The sequence below is a fragment of the Penicillium psychrofluorescens genome, assembly GCF_964197705.1.
Source record: "Penicillium psychrofluorescens genome assembly, chromosome: 2".
NCBI classification, from domain to species: Eukaryota; Fungi; Ascomycota; class Eurotiomycetes; order Eurotiales; family Aspergillaceae; genus Penicillium; species Penicillium psychrofluorescens.
In genome coordinates this window covers 4,684,506-4,703,279 of record NC_133440.1, presented here as the reverse complement: position 1 = coordinate 4,703,279, position 18,774 = coordinate 4,684,506, and the positions used below count along the sequence as shown (strand labels likewise).

At 51.1% G+C, this 18,774-nt stretch overlaps 6 protein-coding genes across 6 annotated transcripts; 3 read left to right on the top strand and 3 right to left on the bottom strand.

The window, feature by feature from the left end:
- Positions 1-314: 314 nt before the first annotated feature.
- On the top strand, positions 315-7,537 carry PFLUO_LOCUS3935 (3-glucan synthase ags1; the record flags this gene model as incomplete). The annotated part of the gene is made up of 7 exons (XM_073781235.1): positions 315-383; positions 443-618; positions 676-6,606; positions 6,660-6,865; positions 6,919-7,218; positions 7,273-7,429; positions 7,489-7,537. 7 exons carry the CDS (start codon positions 315-317, stop codon positions 7,535-7,537), a joined length of 6,888 nt encoding a protein of 2,295 aa, XP_073638010.1.
- Positions 7,538-7,997: 460 nt separating this feature from the next.
- PFLUO_LOCUS3934 (3-isopropylmalate dehydratase) lies at positions 7,998-10,479 on the bottom strand (the record flags this gene model as incomplete). Its single annotated transcript, XM_073781234.1, has 4 exons — positions 7,998-10,100; positions 10,160-10,234; positions 10,295-10,326; positions 10,380-10,479. 4 exons carry the CDS (start codon positions 10,477-10,479, stop codon positions 7,998-8,000), a joined length of 2,310 nt encoding a protein of 769 aa, XP_073638009.1.
- Positions 10,480-11,079: 600 nt separating this feature from the next.
- On the bottom strand, positions 11,080-12,513 carry PFLUO_LOCUS3933 (uncharacterized protein; the record flags this gene model as incomplete). The annotated part of the gene is made up of 4 exons (XM_073781232.1): positions 11,080-11,576; positions 11,670-12,115; positions 12,175-12,215; positions 12,268-12,513. The coding sequence occupies 4 exons, from the start codon at positions 12,511-12,513 to the stop codon at positions 11,080-11,082; spliced, it is 1,230 nt and encodes a 409-aa protein (XP_073638008.1).
- A 1,474-nt stretch (positions 12,514-13,987) lies between these two features.
- Positions 13,988-15,569, top strand: PFLUO_LOCUS3932 (uncharacterized protein; the record flags this gene model as incomplete). Its single annotated transcript, XM_073781231.1, has 4 exons — positions 13,988-14,078; positions 14,131-15,172; positions 15,234-15,330; positions 15,390-15,569. 4 exons carry the CDS (start codon positions 13,988-13,990, stop codon positions 15,567-15,569), a joined length of 1,410 nt encoding a protein of 469 aa, XP_073638007.1.
- Positions 15,570-15,693: 124 nt separating this feature from the next.
- On the bottom strand, positions 15,694-17,204 carry PFLUO_LOCUS3931 (tunicamycin resistance protein; the record flags this gene model as incomplete). The annotated part of the gene is made up of 3 exons (XM_073781230.1): positions 15,694-16,671; positions 16,726-16,906; positions 16,966-17,204. The coding sequence occupies 3 exons, from the start codon at positions 17,202-17,204 to the stop codon at positions 15,694-15,696; spliced, it is 1,398 nt and encodes a 465-aa protein (XP_073638006.1).
- A 330-nt stretch (positions 17,205-17,534) lies between these two features.
- On the top strand, positions 17,535-18,773 carry PFLUO_LOCUS3930 (uncharacterized protein; the record flags this gene model as incomplete). Its single annotated transcript, XM_073781229.1, has 3 exons — positions 17,535-17,720; positions 17,774-18,611; positions 18,667-18,773. The coding sequence occupies 3 exons, from the start codon at positions 17,535-17,537 to the stop codon at positions 18,771-18,773; spliced, it is 1,131 nt and encodes a 376-aa protein (XP_073638005.1).
- Position 18,774: the final 1 nt, after the last annotated feature.

Genomic DNA, 18,774 nt, shown 5'->3' with positions numbered 1-18,774 from the left:
TTTCAGGCTGCCACGGATAGTTATCGGCGACAATGCATTGGGGATATGCAGGTGGTTTACTTTTACTCTGCGCGGTGACGGTAAAATGCTGGCCTTACGACGAGTCACTGGTTGCCTACAATATCAATGAGAACAAAACAGCCACGAACCCTGCAGAATATTGGGGAGCATGGCCGAATCACACCTACTTTCCGTCGCCGGACAATTGGCGTTTTCCTATCTATACCTTGTTCCTGGATCGCTTTGTCAATGGGGATCCAACAAACGACAATATAAACAATACCCTCTTTGAGCATGACCTTGATTCGAATCAAATGCGCCATGGCGGGGATGTGGTCGGTTTGGTTGACACCTTGGATTACCTGCAAGGCATGGGTATTAAAGTCAGTTCTGAGACGTGGTCAGGAGCCCTATACGATGTTTACTGACAATCGTCCTTTAGGGTATCTACCTTGCAGGACTGGTGCTAATGAACCAACCATGGGGCTCAGACGGGTACTCCGCTCTTGACACTACCTTGCTCGACCAGCATTATGGTACCATCCAAGTATGGAGAGACGCTATCACTGAGATTCACTCACGTGGTATGTATGTCATATTTGACAATACTGTGGCCACGTAAGTTTCCTAGAATTGTCCCGTTTTGCCTAAATGAGTATACTCACCAGAATTCAGGCTGGGAGATCTCATTGGCTTTGACGGCTATCTCAACACAACTACTCCATTTTCTGTCAAAGAGCACAAAGCCCAATGGAAGTCGGACCGTCACTATGTTGACTTCCACTTTGGCAACAGCTACAACGAAACCTGCGACTATCCTCGTTTCTGGAACCAGACTGGGTACCCGGTAGAGGATTATGTTACTGAAGAGCTGAAAGGCTGCTATAATAGTGAGTTTGACCAGTATGGTGACATTGAAGCCTTTGGTGTCTTTCCTGACTGGGAGCGCGAGCTGGCGAAATTTGCATCTGTGCAGGATCGTCTCCGCGAATGGGTGCCCAGTGTCAGAGATAGGCTTATCCGTCACTCATGCATGATAATAAACTCTTTGGACATTGACGGCTTCCGATATGACAAGGCAACTCAATCCACCGTGGATGCTTTGGGCGACATTTCTAGTGCATATCGGGAGTGTGCTCGCCAAGTTGGCAAGAAGAACTTCTTCATTCCAGGAGAAATTACTGTTGGAAACACTCTTGGTTCAGTCTTCCTTGGTCGTGGCCGACAGCCAGACATGCAGCCTGAGACACTTGAAGAAGCATTCAAGTTAACAAATACCTCGAAGTCTACCTATATCCGGGATCCTGGTCAGCAAGCCATCGACGGAGCCGCTTTCCACTACTCAATTTATCGGTCCCTGACTCGATTTCTGGGAATGGATGGCAATCTGGCCGCGGGTTACGACCTTCCAGTAAACTGGACCGAGGCATGGTATGAGATGGTGCTCACGAATGACCTACTTAATGCCAACACTGGTGAACTTGATCCACGACACATGTATGGAGCGACGAACCAGGATGTGTTTCGCTGGCCAACTGTTGAGTTCGGTGTCCAAAGACAGCTTCTAGCCCTTTTTATCACAACTTTGCATATGCCTGGCATTCCTCTTTTACTTTGGGGAGAAGAGCAGGCATTCTACATTTTGGACGCGACTGCCTCCAACTACATCTACGGCCGTCAGGCCATGTCTCCAGCGACAGCGTGGAAGACTCACGGTTGCTTCAACTTGAACTCAAGCCAATATTTTGAATGGCCCATCGAGTCTGGCCGATTGGGGTGCCACGATGTGGCTGCCACTTACGATCATCGCAACCCAGCTCATCCGCTTCGGAACATCATGAAACATATGTACCAGATGCGACAGGACTATCCCGCGCTAAACGACGGATGGTGGATGCAGCTGCTATCAAATCAAACACACAATGTCTACTTTCCTGGTTCCAATGGTATTCCCACTGAGACCGGCATGTGGTCGGTTTTGCGCAGTCCTTACTATGAAGTGCAAGACTTGGGCAGACAAGGCAACCAAACAGTGTGGCTGCTCTACCAGAATGACAATCGCACGGTGACCTACGACTTCGACTGTTCGGATCCAAATCTTGCATTGGTTGCTCCATTTGACACTAACACAACCGTCAAGAATCTCTTCTATCCCCACGATGAGCTCACCCTCAAGGACAGTCCAACCAAACTGCATCTGAATGGATCTACAAAATGGAATGGCTGCCTTGACAGCTTGACTCTCCATCCATACGAGTTCAGGGCCTATGTTCCGAAGAGAAAATTCCGGCTTCCTCGACCTATGATCACCAAGTATACCCCAGGCCATGATGTTCCAGTGCTTTCAAAAGTTCGGCCTGGCAAGAGCGAGGATATGAAGGTTGCGCTCTATTTCTCAACAGAAATGAGCTGCACTTCTGTAACCCAGTCCATCTCATTTGAATCCTCAACTGAGTCTGGTAAAAAGCCTTCCGTCAATTTGGATAGTGTCAAATGTGGCAATATCGCCGTGGAGAAGACGGCCTGGACCGGACAACTTCCATCTACATGGGTCTGGATGGCGACTCTGAAGGGAGTATATAATGGAATCCATCGAATGACCGTCAGGAACGCAACCAGTGTCGACGGAAGAACAACTGAGGCCATTGACCATTTCTTGATCCGAATCGGACAGCATGACAATCCCATGATTTTCACAGCAGCAAACTACTCAATCAGTCTCCTTCACCAACATAAGAATGGCGAACTTTATATTGAACAGCATGCGGCAGGTGCCGACAAGTACCGATACTCGACAAATTTCGGTAGCACTTACAGCGACTGGAAGCCATACTATGGAGGCAATGCAACCATCAAGGAGCTGCCTTGGTCAGGGACTAAGGAACAAAGATGGAAAGGAAAGCACGTTCGAGTCGAGTACTGGAGCCGATTGACTGGCAGTAGTGATTACGTCCAAGAGGGCGATGGCCCCGGCTGGAATCCTGCTATCCAGCGACGCTGGCCTCATCTCTATTTCAATGGCCCGTTTAACGAATATGGCTATGATTCCGGCTTGGACAACGTGGTAAAGCAGGATAAAACTGGCACCTGGATCTACCGCTTCATGGCTGAATGGCCTTCTCAGGGCCAGCTAAATGTATGGGGCATCAACCCGAATGGCCAACCGGACCAGAGCTATGTCTATGGTGATTCGGATGGTGATTCCATTTTGGATCGTCTTCCTCCATCATCCCTCAGCGTTACCAGCATTAATATCACCAAACATCCGCCCAATCCACACCTAGCCTGGAGCATCCACATCGATGATGGAACTCTGCGATTCAAGCTTGTGCCGAGCGGATCAAAATTTGTCCAAATGGCTCTCTTTTTTCTTCTTTGTATTGTTCCCGTAATAACTGCGACGAGTGTTGCATATGCGTTCATGAAGACTTTCTACAGGATCAAATTCAATCAGGTTGGGGTTAGCGAGAAGCAAACACTTATTTCACTGGATTTCCTGGATAGGTTCAAGGTGCATCATCTGGAGGATGGCCACTCCATGAATCCATTTCTGCGCCTCGCAAACAAGTCCCGATTTCTTCAGAGCAGTTCTGCCTTTGGCAATCGAGCATCGCGCCGACGAAAGGTTCTCATTGCAACTATAGAGTACGACCTCGACGACTGGGGCATCAGGATTAAGATCGGTGGGCTCGGTGTCATGGCACAGCTGATGGGTAAACAACTCGGTCACCAAGATCTCATCTGGGTCATTCCATGTGTGGGTGACGTGGAATACCCCGTTGACAAGCCGGCCGAATCCATGTTTGTCATGATCTTGGGCAACTCATACGAAGTCAAAATCCAGTACCACGTCTTGAGAAACATCACTTACATTCTTCTCGACGCCCCCGTTTTCCGTCAACAGACCTCGTTGGAGCCCTATCCTGCCCGCATGGATGATCTGAACAGCGCCATTTACTACTCTGCTTGGAATCAGTGCATTGCTCAGGCCATGAAGCGGTTTCCTACCGACCTCTATCACGTCAATGATTACCATGGTTCGGTTGCCCCTCTTTACCTGCTTCCCGAAACCATTCCCATCTGTCTATCGCTTCACAATGCCGAGTTTCAAGGGTTGTGGCCAATGCGGACACAGAAAGAGAAGTCCGAAGTAGCATCTGTCTTCAACCTCGACCCGGAGATTGTCACTCGCTATGTGCAATTCGGCGAAATCTTCAATCTGCTGCATGCAGGTGCAAGCTACCTCCGACTCCACCAACAGGGCTTTGGCGCAGTCGGTGTATCAAAGAAGTATGGGAAACGGTCATATGCACGCTATCCAATTTTCTGGGGTCTAAAGAAAGTTGGGGTTCTGCCGAACCCTGATCCCTCGGATACCGGTGAATGGAACAAGGAGCTACCAAAAGAGAGCGATATCAGCATTGACAATGAGTACGAGACAAGTCGTGCAGAACTCAGACGGCAAGCTCAGGAATGGGCCGGGCTTGAGCAGATCCCAAATGCCGATTTACTTGTCTTCGTTGGACGGTGGTCCATGCAGAAGGGAATCGATCTCATCGCCGATGTCATGCCCGCTGTTCTGGAATCTCGGCCAAACGTGCAGCTCATTTGCATCGGACCGCTAATTGATTTGTATGGAAAATTCGCTGCCTTGAAACTGGACCGGATGGTGAAGCTCTATCCTGGGCGTGTGTTCTCGAAGCCTCAATTTACTGTGCTGCCGCCATTCATTTTCTCGGGTGCAGAATTCGCATTGATCCCTTCACGAGACGAGCCATTCGGTCTTGTTGCCGTTGAATTCGGCCGAAAAGGTGCTCTCGGAATTGGTGCTCGAGTGGGGGGGCTTGGTCAAATGCCTGGTTGGTGGTACACTGTTGAGTCGACGACAACCTCGCATCTTCTGAAGCAATTTAAGCTAGCCATCGACAGTGCTCTGAATTCCAAGCCAGAGGTGAGAGCCATGATGCGAGCTAGATCTGCTAAACAACGCTTTCCTGTTGCCCAGTGGGTTGAAGATCTAGAGATTCTACAGTCCACTGCTCTTCGCATTCATCATAAAGAGAGCGCGAAGACCCAAAGTCAAACCCCGGCTTCTCCTTCCGCATATAATGCTATCTATGGAATGATGACTCCGCAGTCTGCACCTCCAAGGGTCGGCTTGTCGGGTGGAGCAGTTACTCCTCCGTCTCAGTGCCCTAATTACCCTGGCACTTCGTCATCGCTACAGCGAGGCTCTGTGGTTTACAGTCGGGACCCAAGTCCTGGCGCGGATGGACGTCTAAGGTCAGGTTTGAGTCGCGACTTTGCATTTGGCGGTCGCGGCCGACGAGATCTTGGAAAAGGCGCTGCAGTTGAGACCGATGACAACAACGGAGGAAGTTCTCCAGAGGCAGAAGATGATAGCGATGACGAGATGCTTTCGACTGTCTACGGGGAAGATGATTATCCTATCACTGATTCGGCTCCCCCGCCACATAATACTCAATCTTCCGGCGTTCATTTCACCAAAGATGCTCTCTCTACCCGACAATCAAGCCAGGGATCTCTTCTAGCTCGGTCAATAGGTACACCCTCGAGTTCAACCGCTCCCAGCACAGTGGGAACCGAAGACACACTTCTCCCTCCCTCACGACCGTGGGCAGAGCCAGGAAGCCGTCTAAGTAGCACCTCTGTTTTATCAGTTGACTCAGTTGTTGGAGACAAGAAAGACTACAGACTTCAGAAGGTAGACCCTTTCTTCACGGACAGCAATGGCGAGTATTACCGAGTCTTCGAAAAGAGGCTCGAGGAACTCAGCGGCTCCAACTCTGATACTCAGCTCTGCATTGAGCAATATCTCGAAAAGAGTGAAAAGAAATGGTTCGACCGATTCAGAGACGCTCGTCTGGGCCGGAATCAATCATCAGCCCCTTCCGTGCTATTTGGCAAAACTGGCACATCTCCTCCAGAATCCATCACTAACGATGATTCAACCTCCCACGATAGCGGAGTTCCAGGGCGCAAAGAAGATGGTGCAGACGAGTTCCAGCTTGGAGACGACTACGTTCCACCTACTGGACTGAAGAAGTGGATGCAGATGCGTATCGGCGACTGGCCTGTCTACTCCCTCTTCCTCGGTCTAGGGCAGATCATCGCTGCAAACTCTTACCAGATTACACTACTCACCGGTGAGGTGGGACAGTCAGCCGAGAAACTGTACGGAATCGCGACAGTGTATCTAGTCACTTCCTGTCTCTGGTGGTTCTTCTTTCGGTTCTGCAAGTCGGTGCTTGTTCTCACAGTCCCATGGTTCCTGTACGGACTCGCGTTTTTAATTATCGGCATTGCTCATTTTGAGCCTAACTCATTCGCACGCGGCTGGATCCAGAACGTGGGAAGCGCCGTGTATGCCGCGGCCTCGTCAAGTGGCTCTGTCTTCTTCTCCCTCAACTTCGGTGACGAGAGTGGTGCCCCGGTCAAGAAATGGGTGTTTCGTGCCTGTCTGATTCAGGGCACGCAACAAGCCTATGTTATTGCGCTGTGGTATTGGGGGTCTACTTTGACCAAAGCCTCCGCTGCTGGTGCGTCAAATATCCAGGGCAGCATCACCAACACTTGGAGAATGACGTAGGTGTATCACCTCCTATGGACGTTAATTATGAGGCTTACACAAATAACAGGGCTATTTGCACCCCGATCACGGTTTTCCTATGGTCTATCGGTTTGCTAGTCTTCTTCGGTTTACCCGATTACTACCGACAGACCCCGGGCAAAGTTCCTTCGTTCTACAAGTCTGTCTTCCGACGGAAGATCGTGCTGTGGAACTGGGTTGTGGTCATTCTTCAGAATTTCTTCTTAAGTGCCCCGTATGGCCGGAATTGGAACTGTGAGTATTTCTATTTTACAAAATCACATCTGAGCTAATCCGTTCATACTTAGTCCTCTGGATCTCCAACCATGCCAAACCATGGCAGATACTGCTTCTCTGCGTCGGCTTCTTCGGTGTCGTCTGGATAGGAGTGCTTCTATTCATAGCACAACTATCCAAATCGCACAGCTGGATTCTCCCCGTCATCGCCTGCGGCCTCGGCGCGCCACGCTGGGCACAAATCTGGTGGGGAACGTCTGGATCAGGCCTCTTCCTTCCCTGGGCAGGCGGATATACTTCAGGGGCTCTGATATCACGCAGCTTGTGGCTATGGCTCGGTGTTCTGGACGCATTACAGGGGCTAGGCTTTGGTATGATCCTGTTGCAAACACTGACGCGCATGCATATCTGCTTCACTTTATTAGTGTCACAGATCTTGGGCTCCATAGCTACCATCTGTGCCCGCTCTTTCGCACCGAATAAGATCGGGCCTGGCCCTGTGTCCCCGGATATCACGGCTGGGGCAAGCGCGTTGGGAAATGCTTGGTTCTGGATTGCATTGATGTTCCAGCTTTCAATCTGGTAAGTTCTTTTCGGTAAGATATATATGGCAATATTTCCTTTCTAACTGATAGTTCCAGTGGCGGTTTCCTTCTCTTCTTCCGAAGAGAACAACTCTCCAAGCCGTGAACCATATATCTGGTACTCGAGTTCGGTTGAAACTGGTCGAACAGTAAACGTTGTTCGTGACAAGGGAGGCATTATACTCAGGCCTTTACATTCCTTATATACGTCTATTTCCTGTGTCAAATTTCTGGTTATCCTAATTTTGTCGCCATTGATCAAGTACCTAATGTAATGGAATCGGTAAGCAGATCAAAGTGAGCATGTCCGACATTTACAACTTTCACTCCCTACATCAGACAAAAAAGAAGATGATTCTTCAGCTGGTGGTTTAAACTCATAATTCATTCCTAAGGGGATTCGTAGACTTTCCGAAGACGCAAAAGGAAACAGCCCGAGAAACACGGAGCATGGAACAAGACATAGCAGGGAGTAATTTTTTTTGAAGCACAGCCCAAGCCAAATATAGCATATTACCAGATTTATATCCAAGCTCATTAAGCTCCATAAAGCAGTCAAGACAACTTTACCACTCGAGAGGCTCGTTCTTCACGTCACCCCGGTTGGTCTTCGGGACGGGAGCTGCCTCGACCATGGTGGCACCGCGGTTGCCACGCTTGAGGTAGCCGCTGCCATCGAGCCAGGGAGTCTCGAGGCTGCGCTTGGCCTCGAAGGAACGGATCTTTCCTTCCATTTGGAGGGTAATACCAATGTCATCCAGGCCATTAATGAGGCAGTGCCTGCGGAAGCTCTCGACATCAAAGCCAGCAATCTTGCTGCCCTGGGCATCCTTGATCTCTTGGTTGACGAGGTCGACCTCGAGTTCGCGGCCGGCGCGGGCCTCAGCGGCAATCTTCTGCAGGGCAGCTTCGTCAGAGATGACAAGGGGGAGCATGCCGTTCTTGAAGGTGTTGTTGAAGAAGATATCGGCGAAGGACGGGGCAATGATACACTTGATACCGAAGTCCAAAAGAGCCCAAGGGGCGTGTTCGCGCGAGCTGCCGCAGCCGAAGTTGGGGCCCGTCACAACCAGGATCTTGGCGTTGCGGTAGACGCCCTGGTTCAGAACGAAGTCTGGATTCTCCTGGCCGTTAGTGTAGCGGAGTTCGTGGAAGGCAGCCGAGCCCAGACCAGTGCGCTTGATGGTCTTGAGGAACTGCTTGGGGATGATGGCGTCAGTGTCGACGTTGGCGCGGTCCATCGGCGCAGCGATACCCTTCAGAGTGGTGAACTTGGGCAGACCGGCACTGCTGCCAGCTGAGGTGTTGGTGTGAGGCTCGTTGTCGGCCGGCAGGTCAAGGACGCGGTCGAGCTCGTCCTCAGTTTCAGGGGAGTCATAGTCCTGCTGGACGTCGACCTTGGGCTCGGCCTTGGCAGCAACAGGGCTAGCGGAGACGTGCTCGCGGACATCGGCCAGCTTACCGACGATGGCAGCGGTCGCAGCCATGGCGGGAGACATAAGGTGGGTACGGCCACCGGCGCCCTGGCGACCCTCGAAATTGCGGTTGGAGGTACTAGCACAGCGCTCTTGGGGCTGGAGAATATCCGGGTTCATGCCAAGGCACATGGAGCAGCCAGCCTCACGCCACTCGAAGCCAGCATCGGTGAAGATCTGGTCCAGACCCTCGGATTCAGCTTGCGCCTTGACCAGACCCGATCCGGGCACAATCATGGCAAGTTTGATGTTGGAAGCAACCTTGCGGCCATTGACCACCTTGGCGGCAGCACGCAGATCCTCAATACGGGCGTTGGTGCACGACCCAATGAAGACCTTGTCAACAACGATCTCCTTCATAGGCGTTCCGGCGGTGAGACCCATATACTCGAGAGCACGCTTGCACGAAGTCTTGCGGTTCTCATCCTGGAAATCATCGGGGCCAGGAACAACACCGGTGATGGGGATGACATCTTGGGGCGAGGTACCCCAGGAGATAGTGGGAATAATGTCCTTGCCGTCCAGGACGACGTTGGTATCGTACGCGGCATCGGCATCTGATTTCAAGCTGGACCAGTAGTTGACAGCCTTCTTCCACTCGGCGCTATCGTACTTGGGAGCAAGGGGACGGCCCTTCAGGTACTCAAAGGTGGTCTCGTCTGGCGCAATCATGCCTGCACGCGCACCAGCTTCGATCGACATGTTACACATGGACATACGCGCCTCCATGCTCAGGCCGCGGATAACGGATCCACAGAACTCAATAACGGCACCAGTACCACCGGCGGTTCCAATGACACCGATAATGTGGAGAACGACGTCCTTGCTGGTGACGCCGGGTGGGAGCTGGCCGTCGACCTGGATGCGCATGTTCTTGCTGCGGCGAGTGATGAGGGTCTGGGTCGCGAGGACGTGCTCGACCTCACTAGTACCGATACCGAAGGCAAGGGCGCCGAAAGCACCGTGTGTTGAGGTGTGGCTGTCACCGCACACGACAGTGGTGCCCGGCAGGGTGAAGCCCTGCTCGGGGCCAATGATATGGACGATACCCTGGCGCTTGTCGCCCATGCCAAAATAGGTCAGGCCGAAGTCCTTGACGTTCTCCTCGAGGGTTGTGCATTGAAGACGCGAGTCGGTCTCTTCGATGAATTCTTCGGCATTCTTGAAGTTTTTCCGCGACGACGTAGGGATGTTCTGTTGGACGCCAACAATGCATTAGCCATGGTCCATGATCGTCAGGGCGTGTAACATACGTGATCAACAGTCACCAAGGTGCAGTCCGGCCGGCGGACCTTGCGGCTGGCGTTCTTCAGACCCTCAAAAGCTTGCTAGAGAAAAAGAATGAGCATACATTCGCCACAAAATACAGATATTTTTTGGGTACTTACAGGTGAGGTCACCTCGTGCACAAGATGCCGGTCTGGGACAGGTTAGACAGGGACAGGGGGTTGACCTATATGAAGAGTGGCATACCGATATAGAGCAGGACAGTGCCATCATCTTGCTCATTAACGACGTGGGCATCGAAGACCTTATCGTACAAGGTCTTCGGCTTTGTCTCTGCGGAAGGCATAGCGAAAAGGAAGAATTGGAAGAGTTGGAAATATTGCGACCCGAGCAATGAGGAGAGACTGGAGGAATTTATTCTGCAGCAACCGCGATGTCGCAGTCAGGCCAGTCGAGGGGCAGCCCCGATCTCGGTCGGTCAGCGGCGAATGGGTGGTGTGTGATTGGCTGCAGTGGCAAATGGGGTCGCCCCGATGTCGGGCGCCGGGTCCCGGCTTGTGGCGGCTCTGTCAGTGACTCAAGGACTATGGTGGTACCATGGCATGACTATGATTTTTGGCCATTGATATTCTCGTGTTGTAGAGTTTTTATTTTGTAGGATGACAGCAAATAGGTCAATATCGGTCTCTAACAGATTCACAATAAGACCAATAGTCGATATAAATTTTTATCCAGAGGCCATGACGTATAGACATCGACTCCGCGGTGAAATAATTCTTGAGCCCTAATTGGGCACATGCACTGTACGCCTTATATGATTTATGCGGGGGTTTGCCATACAATCCCAACCGATTCAATGCCGAGCAATATTGAGAACAGAGAAAAATCGTGATCATCTAGGCCGAACTGGTCTATGTACAAAACACCACCAAGAGAAAGAAAAAAATCATGAGCGAGAAGAACCTAAATCCATTACAATCCTCTTGCCAGACACCGAGCCATCCCGGAGCGTCTCCAAAGCGGCATTGATGCCCTCCAGTCCTCCGTCGGCCTGAACAATGTCCGGCAACTTGAGTGTGGTTGATTGTAATAGATTCTCCAGCCAACACACCAGGCTCTCGCCCACTGTAGGTGACTCATGGAAGAGTTTGATTGGAACAGTGTGATAACAGATTCTCTCGTCTCTCTCCTTGGGCAGACCGGTCAGCCCCAGAAGGTGTGCACGGCCTGTGAGGTCGAGGGTCTTTTGAAGTAGAGTCGCGGTGTCTCTTCCCACGGTGTCGACTGCATACCGCAGTTTCCCTTCAGTCACGCCGCGAATGACATCTACGGCACGATCAGGGTCTTGTCGATCAACTAGGACATCTGCACCGGCGGCGAGGAGCTTAGAGCCGTACCGCGCAGCATCGGCGATGCAGATAACGCGTAGTCCAGCCAGTTTGGCTAGCTGGAGAGTAACCAGTCCAGTTGTTGTTGATGCTTCAAGAATACCAGTCAGCGTAGAAATAGATTTGAAAATAACGAAAATCAACATACCACCCCAGATCGCGAGCCACTCGCCGCGTTGTGGCCGTTCAGTTTCCCGAGTAGAAGAGAAACATTCATCTCGAATGTCTTCTGGGATATCATTTCGCTTGAGTTGGTTCACGACCTTGACCAGGTCAGGACCTGGAGACTGTGAAATAGTTGAAAAGTCCACTCCAAACGAGACACCCAAGGCCAATGCAGCAGCGACAAATGCAACTCCCACAGAGGCCGAGGCGTGAATCGATGTTGTGGATGGAATCCGTGCCGCATTGAAGTGAGTTGTGATGGCATATTCTTGGAATGCAGCTTTGCGAATGTCCCTGTAATCTGTTGATGGGACGAGGACAATGTCGCCGACCCGGAGACGTGAGTTGTCGCTGGGGACTTGCAACACTTGCCCGGCCAGATCACGTCCGTTGATCCAGGGCAGACTGGGAATGCCAAAGTTGAATGCTCTACAGATATTCGATTAGCAAATAAAGATCGCAATGATAACGGTCTAGGGATTGCGTACGGAGCCTTCCAGTCGATCGGGTTCAGACCGATTGCAAGTACCTATGGATAAATATTAGAACATGATAGTCTGCATGAAAAGTAACCGCCATACCTTGAGAAGTATCTCGCCTGGGTTCGAGACGGAGGGAATATCATGGTCGTTGACCAAAGTATACTGTTCGCGGACTCCTTTTAGAAGCAACACCCTCTGCTTTGTCTCGACTAGTTGTCTCCCAGGAGTCTTCTCTTCTGGTTTTGAGTCGGAAAAATTTCGCTGTTCCTCTGTCGTAAAAAACCCGCGATGAAAAGTGGTAGGCTTCTCCTGGAGCTGAAGGTACGTAGAAGTTGTTGTCGACATGATGCGTGGGACTAGTAGAGCCATAATACAAAACAGTAAACACAACAGAGGAAACCCCCTAACACTTTCTATATCTATAATCTATGACGGGTTGCAAATGCAGGACAGCTTCTCGGGCGAGAGAAATAATAATAAGGCAATGCGCCCTCGCCACAGGCTAGGGGCGGGCAGTGATATCAATCCTTCGCTGAAGCACGTAGGGTTGGGGCCACCTCCACTCGGCGTTTGGCTTCGAGACCCATCTAGCAGAATCGGGCTAGGTGGGGGGCACATCGTCCGTCTGTTGCGCCATTGAGAAGTTCAGATGCGTCTAGGGCGTGGCCAGGGTGATTCTCATTGCTCATGGCGGGGCCTGGATGGCGTGATGATGAACTTTCGTTGGAAGACTCGAAGAGAAAACAGCAGATCAAATCTTATCATGAGCAGAATCATACCTAGACGTTTATTGCGGAGCTTACCAAGAGAATGGTGTCTTCAAACAGGAATATACTCGGGATGTGAGACGCGAAAACTAAATAAACAGTAATCTTGACAATCAGAGATCTTGAGGCTTATTAATCTGCTTTTGATTTGAAGAACTCGCATAATACTTGTCAGCAAAAGCAGAAAGGCGAATGTGAAGGGGCTGTCATTGACCGGGATTGGTGTGATCCGGGGCTGTGATGACGAGACCTGAGGTGCTACTGGCTCGAGTGTGCCGCGACCCTGACTAAAACAACCAAATCCCGAATGCATCTGATTGCAGAAACATTTAGGTCCCGCGATAACAAAAGATCTTATTGTACATCATTCTTGATGTGGCTTGTTTGGATCATCAGCAGTGGGGTGCAATTATGAGTACGCATACGCTGGGGCGTGGCATTGACAGATCAACTTTTCCAGGAATTCTGGGATTACATCTCTAGGTTTCTTTTCTCGGAATATTCCGCTTCTTTTATGTTTCTCAATTCTTTTAGCCAATACAGTCGTTGGGTTCTAAACTAAACTAGCCTGTGAATTTCTTAGAATAAAGCCCTAACGTGGAACCACAATTGTCAACAACTCCAGATTCCAGATCCATCTCAGCTCTGAGAACAAGCACTTTGCCTCAGAGCCTATCTAAATTTAGGGGAAAGGTATATGATGCAGAACTACACAATAATATCCAAAAAATCCTCGGACTATTCATTCTGACTCGTGCCGCCTTGACCTCCGTGTGAGCACGTAATCGCGGTCAAGAACGACGACAAAATCTAAGCATTGACGATGAATCTTGCCGATCAATGTCAGAGGCCCAGAACAGGGAAGGCAGCCGATAAACTGCCGATGTTGCCATTTCGTGTCATGGATTAGAGTTAAGTCAAAGCATCTAACAGCTAATGATATAGACTGCATAGCCACGTTGCCAGGTTCTTTTTGTTTTGTTCGGAAATAAAAGTAAGGCTTGTGCTACATCAGACATACATATCGGGCCAAAGTCAAAAGAAATTTCCATATGGCGAGCTCGGAAAAAAACATTGCTCCAAGTGATGAGGAGGTGAACGGCGGTTCTTCTTTGGATGGTGCGGGCGCCGGACGGCGAGAAGGTAAGTTGGCAGTTGGAACCGCCCGAGAATTAAAAAAAGGCTGACAGTTTAGTAAAATGGTACCGGTCAACCTTCTACAATGCTCTTATCCTCGGACTATGCAACTTCCTGGCCCCCGGCATCTGGGGCGCCATGAACTCACTCGGCGGAGGAGGAGAAGAGAAACCCTACCTGGTCAACGCGGCAAACGCATTAACCTTCGGTCTGATGGTAGTATCTTGTTTCCTATCAAGTATCGTCGTCCGTCTCATTGGAATCAAATGGACATTGATTGTGGGCACAATGGGGTACGCGCCGTACGCGGCCGGGCTCTACACCAACAATCGATTCGGGGATACATGGCTAGTTATATTGGGCGCAGCGCTGTGCGGCATATCTGCGGGAATCTTCTGGATGGCCGAGGCAGCCATCGCGCTCGCTTACCCGGAGCCATACAACCAGGGACGTTTCTTGGGATTTTGGCTCAGTTTCCGCGTGGGGGGACAAATCATGGGTGGCATTATCAGTCTGGGAATCAATGCCAAGCGCGGCACAGAAGGCAGCGTATCATACACCGTCTACCTCATCTTCATTGCGCTGCAGGCCCTGGGCCCTTTTGCCGGGCTGCTCCTGAACAAACCATCCAGGGTTCAGCGGAAAGATGGGGTCCCTGTTCAGCTTCAGGTCACTAATAGCCCTTGGTTCGAGATTAAGCAGATGTCGAAGCTTTGGATCAGCCGGAAATTCTTGCTCATAATCCCGTTTATCTGTCAGGCGGTCTATACCGAGGCTGTGATGTTCAGCTACGAGGGATTGTGGTTCACGGTGCGGGCGAGAGCACTTGGCTCTTTTCTATCGGGCGTAATTGCTTTGATAGCGGGTAACCTCCTCGGTGCATTCCTCGACAGCAAGAGGATTCCATTGAAAACAAGGACTCGGTCTGCGTTTGTCTTTGTCGTCGCCTGGCAAGGAATGTGCTGGACCTGGGCATCGATCGTGACGACAGAATTCCAGAAGACAAGTCCGGTCTATGACTGGACCGACGACGGGTTTGGAAAGGCCTTCGCCCTGTTCTTGTTCTGGGTTGCTGGTTTTCAGCTCAACTATATGTTTCTGTATGTGGACCCTATCATAACGTCGGCCGAGATGGAAATTTGCTAATATGATGATGAATAGGTTCTTCCTCGCGGGCAATCTGGCGGACGACCACGAAGAAGTTGTTCGGATTGCTGGTTTGTTGCGAGGGACCGAGTCTGCCGCTCAGACTGTTAGCGTACGTTCTTCTTGTTTCTTCTGTCAGTGTTGTTGATGATGCTAACTAGAAGTATACAGTATGGCTTGAGCAGCGTCAGCATCATGGCTTCTGTGGGAGATGTCTATCTCAACTTCGGTCTGTGGGCTGTCGCCATTCTGCCCGCATGGCTCATCGTCAGAGAGATAGGGACAAGTCTCGGCGACAAGAAACTGGATAGAGAGGCGCGCGGGCTGCGGGAGGCTACTGACGGCAAGTGAAGAAGAAAGGCAAGTGATTCGGGTAATTTTGGTGATATAGTATAGATATGGCCAGAGACTCTTCGAGACGTCCATGTTGGGTTCAGTAGACTAAAGTACACTCATCCAGGAGTTTCATAAGTCTCTAAACAAGCCCAAACGTCCTATTATCATGGTGGAACACGAGTAACGCTAGGCGATGTCGCACGAGCAAGCCAAGAATGCCGCACGCGGTCTGGACTACCACCATGTGCCATGCTAGTCGGTTCTCTTTCATTGGTCCCATCCAGACAAGCCAGAGATTCAAAATTGTGAGGTTAGTTGACTCGACAATCTCACCATCTTCATTGGTGGTAATGCGCGCTAGTCGGAGTTTGTGCAAAAGATGTAGTGCCGCGGCAACCAGTGGAGATGGTGGGATGGGCCACTCCGTGACAGACGTGTCCAACAGACCGGTCACAGCATTAAATTTTGGCAGTCGGTGCCTAGGGCACGGAATAATCTTGAATAGCTGCGGTGTCGAGTAGAGGAAGTTGAAAATTTGCGGGATGAACAATAGCAGCAGGGTTTTGCTGAAGTGCCCAAGAATGCCCACGACGGCGAACACCATGCCAGCAAGGTAGCAATAGGTATCACCTACAAACACCTTGGAAGGATACCAATTGTGGCACAGGAGTGCAGCCGACACACCAATGAATGGCAACAGGAAATAGATCGAGAACAGATGTGAGTCGGTAGCCGGGTGCGGGTATGGCGTGACGGGCGCGAGGTACATGGCATCATTGAAAAGAAGCAAAACCGCAATCACGAGCGATTGAGCCACTTCAATACCGTTGATACCCGCCAGCATGTTGATGGCATTGGGACAGAAGATTGCCACTGCGGCCATGTACATGTAGTACAACCATCCGAGATCAACAAAGTCCCCCACGTAGCGTTGGAGCGGTACCGGAACGACCACCTGCGTGACGCCGAAGTCGACGAAATAGACGATCAGCATTGGAATAGAGGCGAATGCAGGGATCAGGACTTTGTGTCTCCAGCGGATGTCGAGCAGGTCGTCTCCAATCCCCAAGATGACGACAGATTGCAGGGAAAGAAGACCCGACAGGTATGAAGCAAGCTGTTCATAAAGTATTAGCAAGCCAATAATCCATGGAAAGCAGGAGATACTGACCTTGCCATGCGGGAATCGGTGAAGGTACCGGCCCGTTTCAACATGATGGACTTCCACGACGACATCGCGATTTCCTCCACCGGATGTTGCCGCGACGATGTCTTTGTAAAAGGCAAATGGGATGAAAACAATCAGCGACAGCAGATATACGACTGCACAGACGGCTCCCATTGTCTCTGGTCTAGGCATCCCAAGTCAATACTGTGATCCACAATGCGTTGCCAGAACTTGTATACATACATCTCAGGCCGTCGGGGCTTGGCCATGTCTTTCCCCTTCAGGCCAGCCTTCAGAAACACCGGTCCAAGCCATCGTACCATGCTAAACCCCAGGGCGAAGGCGATTCCGGTCAACGCAATCGAGGCCACGAGGGGCGCGCCATCGCCCTGGACCGTGTTTACCAGGATGCCGCCACTGGCCCCCACGAGAAGCAGTAGACGCCAAGCTTCTGTGCGTGAAAGTGAGCCAGAAGAGTTCATGGTGAGTGAACAACTTCCAATCCAGGAGATTGTGGTCACACCTTAAAGGATTGGCTGTTGTGAAGCATTGTTGTACTCGCAATCTGGCTTCATTCTATAACAGATGTCTTATTCTGCCGGTGTTTATCTTGACCGCCATGGAAAGCGGTCAGCCCATCTACGGCAACGATGAGCGACTCCACACGAACGGGCGCTGGATTCATGTCTGGATTGCACTTGCATAATAATATCCAGGTCCATACATCGATTCTCTCTCCAGCTGCCCTGGCTCTCCCCGAGGTCCCAACATAAAAAGCTCACCCTCCGAACCTCAACGGAGGCAGTGGAGCGATGTCCGGCGGATTTGCCGACTTTGACGCTGGCCATCGGGATCTGGTGACGGTGACCAAGTTCAATTTCTACGGAAACCGTATCGTCACCGCGTCATCAGATCATCGCATAAAAGTATGGGATCTGAAGGACGGTCAATGGCAGCTGATAGACACCTGGCGAGCCCATGACGCGGAGATTCGCGATGTAAGAAAGAAAGAATAACAAAATGTGCGATATCTACTAAAGTTAGAGTCTAGGCAGCATGGAACGGTCCCTTCACAGGCCAGCATATCGGCAGTGTGGGGGAAGACATGAAGTTCAAAATCTGGCAGGAAGATGTCACACAACCGCCCAATTCAGGCCGGCGATTCAGGGCGATCTTTCGGATGACCGCACCGCAAAGACACCCGTTTGTTTCTCTGGATTTCCGCAACATCGATCTAGAGTCATGGCTGGCTCTGATTACGCGAGACGGCTACTTAATGGTCATGGAACCCGTCAGCCCGGACAGTCTTGCGGACTGGCAACCTATCGACCAGTTCCGCGTGTGTGCCGCCCCTGAGCGCGGCGAGGAAACCAGCTTCCGGGTCCAATTTCATCACGATCCCACGGATATCACGCACACACTCCTGCCGGAATCGGAACGGAAGAGTCTTTCACTTGTCGTGGCGGCGATGGACACGGTCAAGGTCTATCGCACTGACGCAAACCGCCAGTTCTATCATGCCATTGAGTTGAATGGCCATACGGGCCTTGTTAGAGACATTTCGTGGGCAAATGGCTCCGTGCGTGGGTACGATCTCATTGCGAGCGGAGGTAAGGACGGCTTTGTTCGCATCTTCGAAGTGTATACCACGGCCAACACCCATGGCTCGCAAAACGCAAGCGGGCGAAAGTCCGAAGTCAGGACGCAGTCGCCATCGATTCGATCAACGACACAGTCCGGGATTGGAACCGCGCTGGCAAACCGTGCGCCGAAAACCACGTCTAGCCGTCGGGCGAGTGGAGATCCGCAGTTCCGCCACTCGTGCAAGCAGATCGCCTGTGTGGACAGCAAACACCTCGATGTATGGCAGGTGGAGTTTTCTTTTGCTGGTGAGTAATGTGGTTTTTTCCCTGTCCAACGAACCTCGATCTGACTTGGTGCAAGGCGACTCTCTCATCTCGTCGGGGGATGATGGAATTGTTCGGTTCTGGAAAAAGTCCTTGTCAGGGGAGTGGCTTGAGTATGCTGAGACCGACATGGCATCTCAATGAA